This window comes from Opisthorchis viverrini (genome assembly GCF_000715545.1).
Source record: "Opisthorchis viverrini unplaced genomic scaffold opera_v5_178, whole genome shotgun sequence".
Classification (NCBI taxonomy): Eukaryota; Metazoa; Platyhelminthes; class Trematoda; order Opisthorchiida; family Opisthorchiidae; genus Opisthorchis; species Opisthorchis viverrini.
Window position 1 is genome coordinate 953701 of NW_008751835.1, and position 9570 is coordinate 963270.

The window sequence follows — 9570 nt, forward strand, 5'->3', positions numbered from 1 at the left end:
GAAAATTCCACACTAGCGACATCTGATGTGACCAGTTTAATGACGGACTATTAGCTATGGAATGCGTGGGAGCACACCAAAAAACGGCTCCAGATGGTTTGCATAATTAAAAGTTTTCAAAAGGTTGGACAGTCTGAGACCAGTTTGAAATCGAAGATCAAAAATTAGTTCAAAACCAACACCCTGGTCCTTTTTGGTTTAAGCAAAACGGGGTAGAAATTTGTGATCTTGGTGCTGTTTGAAAAATGGCCCAAATATTCCAGGGCATCGAAGAAACCTGCTAGCGTATTCATCAGGATTCAGCCTAATACGTATTCGGAAAGTTAATCCCCATCAAAAGTGCTTGACCATGGCAGGTTGCACGTATTGATTCATTCACATTCAATAGACTGGCGGAATAAAGTGCAATAAACTAGTAACAAGTATGACCTCGTCGACAGCTGTTATTGTCGGTGTGTTGTTAATCATCTGGGATGTACTTGAATGCGATCGATTTGAAATTCAAAAGCGACTCAGCTCATCAAAAAGCGGGCTTTTCGTAAAAGGCGCTTTGGCTTCGAGCGCAGTGAAACACGCAAGCCTTGTTTTTGGACAAAACAAATTAAATAGCATTCACATATTCAACAGACATGCCAAAATAATTCTTTGCAACTTGGGATAATAATTATGTCGTTATAAATATATCACTCAGTGGATGCTTCACGCAAGTAGGCGAGATGCACCGCTGCTACACTAAGTCGTGGTGGGCGAACGATCCGTGTCAGGAAACATGGAATGATAATGAGTCTGTCTTGTATGACGTACCTGGCATGAACAGTAAGACAGGCTCGACTCTGACAGCTGGCTGTTGAAGCGGGTACAGAAAGTCACAAGAAAGTTGCTGACTGAGAAATCGGAAATTATCATAACGTTTTCTAGCTCTAGCTTAAAACAGAAACTTCTTGAGACTCTACTATGCTTAGGAACGTGTTTCATCGATAGAAATAAAGCACTGATAAATCTGAGGGAATCTCACAAATTGAACAATCAGTCCGGGAGATTGCAATAATTACTGAATACTGGGAACGAGAATATGAAGACTCTGCCGGTCAATGTACATAGTGATGAGAGGGAATAAAAGCCTTGGCAAGCCGCAAAGCTGAGCGTGACCAGCTATCAAATGCATTCAGGAGTTTTTGTACCTGAACTATACGGTTGTAGATAAATCCCATTTGAACGAGAAAAAATAGGTATTTGTATTATCTTTGTGCACCTGATGGTAAAAAAAGAAAAAAAACTGCTGTCACTTAAGAAAGCCCTATTAGGCATCGTCGCAAACGAATTTTGAGTGATTTGGTCCATCAGGGTTCCCCCTGACCAGAAGTGCTTTTTCAGGCACTGTTGGGATAGTGAAGTTAAAGTTGGTTAGTACAGATGTGAATTCATTTTCTTCATTATAGCTAGGTGGTTGCTTAGCCACATACTAGCATTTAGCCGGTGTTCTGGTGGAAGGGGAGTTTTTCCAGCAAACCAGCAAACCCTGAGAACGTCAGCTCACCACGAGCGACCAGGGACCAAATTTAGGTGCCGCATTTTTTAACCTAGGCAGTGGGATCGTTGGATTCAGTGAACGTAAAGCCGCACAGTTGAGCAGACCAGTGCAACTTTGATCCTTTGGCGCAGTGTTGCAATAGGGCCCGCCAAACTCTACTTCAGCTTTTGAAACCGGGATAAACATGGACTGATAAGGCGAATGATCCCGGCTGGATCACTCTCATGAGCGCTCCAAAGTTTTCAGTATTTATTTCTGACCGCTGTCCTTTCCCTCCGCATCTGATGCAGATGCTTCCGACGAGGCCAAAAAATCAAAAATTGGAGTTGGTCCGTAGGGCTCTGCTAATGGGCAAAAGTATCGGGCTCACAGAAAGCAAAGATATCAGTGGTGGAATCAACTTTTCACTAGAACGATATCCAGTAAATTCTTTTTGCGACGTAAGAAGTTTTCTCGAAACTCGAAACTCGTGCCATGATTTACCATATAGTACACCTGCATAAGTACGTTAAAAATAAAGAGTTTTCAGGAAGTAACTAGAACAGTCCTGTAAGCAGCGAAGAGGTAAAATGTGATCTTGTGTATAATTCTTGCCAGCCAGGAAACATTTTGAAACCCCGTGTTCGCATTATTCTTTTCACTTTCACACAAGACTAGGGATATAAGGTTTTGAACGCCTAATTTGATTGCGCTTCCTGAGTACTAGTCAGGAATTTAGCAACTTTGTTGTCGGATGGATTGAAATGCGCACCACCAACATTTTCGTGTTCCAAAAAAACCTCCTGGATGGGCCACATCACAATTTTAGGGCATGAGGCGTCATTTCGACTTGATTTGACAACTATCTCAAGTTATTTTAATTGTTCTCATCGGTTTTCTTGGTTGCTATGGATTTGAGGGACCTAGTTGGAGCTGCAAAAATAATAAAACAATCTCGTATGTGTATGTCACGTGCGATAAAACAAAAATATCTGCCATAGTAGACGAAGGGGATTCAGTAAACTCGGACGAATGTGAAGTCGAAAAACAATGCATTCAATATATGAAACTGAAAAACTAACATTTTCATCATTGACTAAGGAATAGTACATTCATCTCATAAAGATTTTACACTGTGGGTAAGCAGTGCTGAGAGAAAGGCCTAATTGTGCAATGGCTTATAACCAGCAAGCTGGAGAGTGTCATCCTTGATGCGTCATGGAAAATTTGAACAGTACTTTTGTGCTATTTCTGATGGAGAAATCTCACCAGGTTTACAGTTCACTCGGGTTGCTAACACATTTCTGAACATCACAGACAGGATTCACACTATGTTCTTGCCGGTGTGCCTGGGCGCAATGATATAAACAGCCTGATGTAACGTGTCACGTTTACCAGTCCTAGAAATCTCAAACTCTAGCTTGGTGTTTCAGTCAGATTCACAAGAAAGCTAGAGGCGACCTTAAGAGTAATGCGAGCTGGTTATTTTAAAATACATAAAACAAAATTTCTAAAACGGGAACACAGACAATGTGAAGGCCCCACGAAGGTAGACGGTGGACATGAAAAATGTTGATCGAACTCTGTTTGGAAAGCCAGTTTTGCTCATGCGAGTTTACAGAAATATTGGATGTATCTTAGCCTGACAAACTTATGAAATGACGTGCTTTACTGGGTGTTGCAAACCTTATCTGAAATTAAAGATATCGGAACCCTCGTTATTTGAGCGTACCTCAGGTTTCCGTGTAGGAAACATGCAATCTCATACAGAAGATATATTGCACTCCCGCGGTTTGTCTGAGGGTCAAGCACAGATGTTTGTACTTTCGGAAATGCTCTCGGCGAGAAATCTTCCTGAATAAAAAATGTCGTCAAATGATTAGTTTTTCTCAAGGGGTTTCTCGTCACACCAAGGGAAAACTCAATCCGCCAAACATCGTTTAAAACGATTGATCCTCTGTTGTTGTTTTTTCACCAGAAACATATTTTGGTCCCCTGAAGGCATCAGTACTAAGTATTTTCAGTTTCTGGTTGCGGCGATGCACAAATTGTACACTTTCAAAACACTCTGATGCCGCTTCATTATGACATCTGTTAACGAGAAAAATATAGAACATTTATTTTCATGCCCACAATCATTTTTATTACTTCCACAGTTTTCTCAGTTTCATACAGGATTCAGTCCTTCCGCAGTCAATGGACGTACGATTGATAACTTCCACTTGGCTACTGGCCACCTCTCCTTTACCGGTTCACCTCATCCTAGTCTTCAAGCTATCAATCCGTTAAATGTTCATACTCCAACTCATCTGGAATTTGGTGGGCAATTGTCAAGCAATTTCACCGACCCTGAACTAAACGCACTAAGTTATTTGAACACAGATATGAGCCCGACGATAACAGACCGTCAGGGAAATCCCCTGTTCTCCATAAATCCCAGTATTTCTGAAAGTGCGCGTAACACCCAAGTCATGCCTGTATCTGAAAGACGCACGCCGATCAGTATTCGCGTGAATGCTGGTCTGGGAGCATATCCCAACATTGGGGCACAACGAATTGAATCTCCGAATTCGGGAGCAGCTTCAAGCATTTCTGCCGCTCGATCTGTGGTCTATCCGAACACAAACAGTCTGGAACGGAATGCTTATTTTTGCAACCCACATGCCAAACTGAGCCATCATCAGAACAACTCCCTGCTTGTTCGACAAGCAAGCTTTGGACAATATACTCCAAACGGAACATTTACGCGGAATCACTCCCCGTATGGTACACATCAGACGGCCTTGAGACAGAATGTGTCTAGCTTTACTCCAACCCACACTCTATTGAACTCTCGAACACGGACCAACTTGGGTATGGCAGCAAGCCTCTATGCCGATCGAGGAATGAGTCCGTCACATAATAGCCACATAGAAAGTCCAGGACAAAGTAAGTGGTTCATCACAGACAACAATCATTGTTAGATAAGGTGGCTTTGGAAAGCCTATTTAGATCAAACTAAAAGATAATCATTGCCAATTCTAAAACCGCCCTACACGTCATCACATTAAAGCTGAATTTTGTCATCTACGGTACTTTTTATACAATAAGTATAATTTAGGTGACACACGGTTTATTATACACAATATGAAGATTTCTGGCTGCTGCTTTCGAAGTAAGAAAAGGCGGTGGGAATAGCAACAGGGTGGTAACACGATATGATCACTGATTAGAATGATTGTATTGACACGTTCACAAACACCACATGCAATAGCCGATGAGCACATTAAATTGTGTAACCCAGCTAAAGATATACACATTTCGGATCAGTTCACATTGAACCTATCCTCCGCCGATACGTACCGGCCAGAGTCAGATACAGCAAAAAAGGAACAAATTTAGAAATTATAAAGAGAAGGATGTTGAATTCTCCCCGATTCGTTTGCTAAAATAACGATGGAGGATATTATTTGTGTTTTAATTGGCTGGAGCAGCATTAATTCCAATCGCCTCCATTGCATAGACTTCCTCGTTTTTGGCTGCAATTTTGGGGTTTGCGGGATAGGGATGAGCACATTAAATTGTGTAACCCAGCTAAAGATATACACATTTCGGATCAGTTCACATTGAACCTATCCTCCGCCGATACGTACCGGCCAGAGTCAGATACAGCAAAAAAGGAACAAATTTAGAAATTATAAAGAGAAGGATGTTTAATTCTCCCCGATTCGTTTGCTAAAATAACGATGGAGGATATTATTTGTGTTTTAATTGGCTGGAGCAGCATTAATTCCAATCGCCTCCATTGCATAGACTTCCTCGTTTTTGGCTGCAATTTTGGGGTTTTGCGGGATAGGTATTTTAGTTCATAGTCACACCACTGTCGTTTGAACGGCCGTGTTCCTGTTTTGGCGTGATTATTCCGGTGCGTCCACACCAAATGGAAGCACTGGACGCAAGTTTTGCTCTTATTAGAGCTCATCAGCAATCCGGGATTCGAACCCCGGACATCTGACATGCGAGTCGAGCGTGTAACCACTACTCCACCAACGCACGTTGGACGCATCAGAATTATCACGTCTGAACAGGCGAACGTGTTCACACTTGATCGATGTGATTGGTGTGCCCGACTCATCGAACGACGACCCAGTAACTGTCCTGGTTGTGACGATCGATTGACCCGCCAGCCAGTTAGTCGTTTTTGCTGTACCCGTACTCTTTTATTCAGTAAACAGAGAGACGCTTGTCGTTACGTTGATCATAGCGAGTACTTTATATGCGAGGAGACCCTGTTACCTGCGGACACTTTTGCACGTCAAGGCAGGATCCCATAGAATGACTTGGTATGATAACAGGGGTATTTTCGATCTACAAATCGGTCTACGAATCTGGGTAGCAATGCCACATTCAGCTCGCTTGAATCCAGCGTTTCTCCAACAAGGTCACTCTAGAAAACAGCGGCGAAATCTCAGTTTAACTAAGCAAGTAACATGGAAATTTATTTCGGGACGCTCACAGATTCCCTCTGTGCTTTGGGGCACATCCTAGTCAGCGTACACACAATTATGTCTACATGTACACTGGTCGCATCGGACTACCGACTATACTCAAGAATGCACCAAACGGAAGACGTCTTAGCTAGTCCGAGTGACGCAGCATTTCGGTGGCATTCATTTGATTGGAGCAAGCTTGAGAAAAGTTGCAGGTGCCATTCTTGTTCCACTGCACTGTGTTTGGATTTTGAAAGTTTCCATAAGATATTGCAAGGCAAAATTAATTACTCAGCATATGTCGTCATATGTTCCACGGTGGTATCTATTTTTGGGATTATGGAAAGGGACAAAGCAATATCATGCAACGTCCACTAAAGATGGACGAAACGAGGCCACTTCCTAACTGAGGGGGTATTTCGGTATAAATCTCTTTACATGATCAAGAAAGCAACAAGTAATGATTGAGCTGATAGGCTGGGATAATATTTGACTAGAGAAGAATACTCAATAAAGACCATTCAGCTACTGCTTCAAATGTTTTCGTTCTGAAATTTTATTTCGCTTCTCTTCAGATGATTTGATGCCTACGATGGGTACTTGTCAGCTTGTGCGGAGGGGATCCTATAATTCCGAAAAATCACGGAATATCTCACCACGCATGAACACCTCCGAGATGCTGGACGCGTACTTGCAAAGGTACAATGAACAGCTTGAAGCTGTAAGGGTAAGCTGTTGTCTAAATTTCGGTGTAATTTGCTTTGGAAATCTGAATATTGGATCGGAAATCTGGTGGGTCGTTTACGGTCTCCATCAACGAGATTCTCAATAATGAACTTGCTTGACATGGATGGGGAAAGATGTTCCAAGTGGATAGAGCACAGGTTTACAGACCGGAGGGTTCATGGTTTGGACTCGACGTCTGCCACTACATTTATCCTGTCTAGGCCTGGGTAACCTGGCAGTATCCCAGTCCTCGTGCAACCTTTGGATGGCATGGCAGTTAGGCACCAAAAGGGTGGTACAGCTGAAAGATGTTTCTTTTTATTTTTGACATGAAAGGTATATTTGATTGCCAACCACTTTTTCAAATGCAGTGCACAGAGTTATTAAAGTGGATATTGTTGATTTTAACGTTTGTACTACCGAAGAAAGTGCCGTAAAGATTGGCAAAGTAAGTGGGTCGATTGCAGCCCAACAAATGTTTTCAAATCTAATTTACAACCTAAGAATGACGAGTTATTTTGTACGCTTATATTGACCTGCAGCTTAAGTGATAGGAAACCTAGAGACTGGACATCTCTAAATATTGGGGATTACGCAGTACAAAATGGAATATTTGCAATTTTGTAACCCGCTCATTATTAATGAAAAGTCCCAATGAAATTTGCAAGGACCACTAGGAAATTGTGAGCTATTATCAGTAAATTTACTCAAAACTGAAAATAATCCATCATCCTGAGGTGAGGATATTCAGAACAAAAATAAAACATGATAGTTGTTGTTAGGAAAGTCTACAGTTAATACTACTGGATCTTCCGAATACGGTGCTTTCTCAAGATTTCACTTGCAGTGGACTAACATTATACGGAGATCGTTTAAGTGAAACAGACTTCTTTTCAAAGAAATTTGTTTTTGCGAAAGACCTATCTGGAACCACGCTGAATCTATCGTTTGTGATATTTCCAGGCAAATGAATGTGCTGCACCAGGCCGCCTCTTGTTTCAGTCGGCACGGTATTTGAGATACCGTGGCATGTTCAGTTGCCTGGATACATAACAAACGAGAGATTCGGTTGTGTTCCAGACGAACCTCCCGCAAAAATAAACTTGTTTGCAAATGAGTGTATTTCACTAATTCCATGCAAATTGGTTTCAAGTAGAACACAAGGTTGACGAAACCTGATGAGCCCCAAGAAGTGCAGAACCGGTCGCAGGCTGTCGACGAATTTCCAACAACCTTATGAGTAGTGCTATACAAAGATCGTTTACGCTCGTCTAGCCTTCTTTGGTGGAGTGAGGGCAGTGCGGTTGTAATGAGTGTCTAGTTTGATGATTTCTACTATGAGTGAAAATGGAGTTTCTTAACGACAATTTCTCTTAGGCCAAACTAAATTCCGTGCTGTTGGAAAGACACATCTGCAGTTGCTTACAGATACTTGAATGAACCGTTCAGTTGCAAAGATGTTCGATTAACCTAAACTGAAGTCTTGTCATTTTTAGGCAATGGTTCGAACCCGGTCACCATCGAAACACGGATCTGAGTTGGACGGAAATTTCCAAGAAACACGGAATTATCATGACGGACTGGAAGGAAACCTACCCCTAGATCATCCGCCCCCAACGGACAACTTGATAATCCCTCCTCCAAATGCATTTGGCAGTGCCAACCACCATTACTCACCGAGCGTTTCCCGACCTAGGGTGGATCTGAGTGTGAGACCAATTTATCGTGGTTCTGATGAGGACGGAGAGAGCCAGACTACACTGTTGTCTCCCAACTATCATCGTCCACCAGAAAACGAGACACAACACAATGCACCTGTGAAACATCCTACACCGGATCAAGCTTTGATTTACACAATGGAGAACCAAAGCAACTATCCACGCTTCACTTCCTTATTGTAAAACAAGAAATTATGTTTGACCGTAACCTGGAGCTATTTTTCTGAAGCTACAATTGAACCTTTAGGATTATTGCGTTCTGTACTATTTGTGGGTTAACATGTAAAAAGTAATGGTGTCTTGCGATTGGTCAAAGACCGTTTATCTTCTATTTTCAGCAACTTTGTTCTTCTCCTCACCGTCAAAACTGAGTCGGTACCCATGCGCATGACAAAAGTGCACCCTCACACTTTCGTCTTCTTGTACATTGCAAAACGTCTGCTTATTTTCTACCTTTTAAAGGAGACCATCATCCTATACACAAAGCACAAACCAAACACTTTTTGCTTGTTCATGAGGCTTGTCTATGAAGAAAGTGTTCCCCAAGAATTTCTCGAAAGTAGTACCATGTTTGGAAGTTCGCCGTTAACGACTCGCCTGTGAGAAGAATGTTGATGTCTGATCATAAACACAGTGACTACCATTCATATTTTCAGCAGTGCAGTACACAGTATCCGGTCTTTATGTATTCCTAGGATGATAAATAGGGCACGTTCGACAAACCTTCTACCACCTAGGGCGCGATGAGTTCTATGGGACCTAGACACTTCGCAGACTTAAGGGCATAATAGAGGCGATAATAATAGACAACATACCGGTGCAGTTTTCTGGCCAACCAATCATTTTGCGGTCAAAAATATTTTGAATTGATTTTTGGGTTATCAGTTGGTATGTGATTGTTCAATTTCGTATTAGTTCCGCTGTCACACTTCTTTTGCATCAGGAATCAATCTAATTTGAGAGTTTTCTTGCAATGGAAACAATAAAAGGGATGGTGGGATATCGGCACACAAGAGTTAGTCTGGATCGCTCAATAGGCGAGTAGTTTTTTTAAAAAATTTGTTCGGATTCCTTTAGGCTCAAATTCACTATGTATATCAGTCAGGACAGGTGGTAGGCACAGAACTAATGGAAAACCACATTTCGT

At 41.9% G+C, this 9570-nt stretch overlaps 1 protein-coding gene across 1 annotated transcript in view; it reads left to right on the forward strand.

The window, feature by feature from the left end:
• The window catches only part of T265_14339 (hypothetical protein), a gene marked incomplete at both ends in the record, with an annotated part of 98986 nt that extends 89929 nt beyond the window's left edge, over positions 1–9057 (forward strand). Inside the window, 3 exons of the mRNA XM_009173202.1 lie at positions 3667–4438; positions 6555–6706; positions 8202–9057. Coding sequence (XP_009171466.1) covers positions 3667–4438; positions 6555–6706; positions 8202–8606 — 1329 coding nt within the window. The remainder of the gene's footprint in view (positions 1–3666; positions 4439–6554; positions 6707–8201) is intronic.
• Positions 9058–9570: the final 513 nt, after the last annotated feature.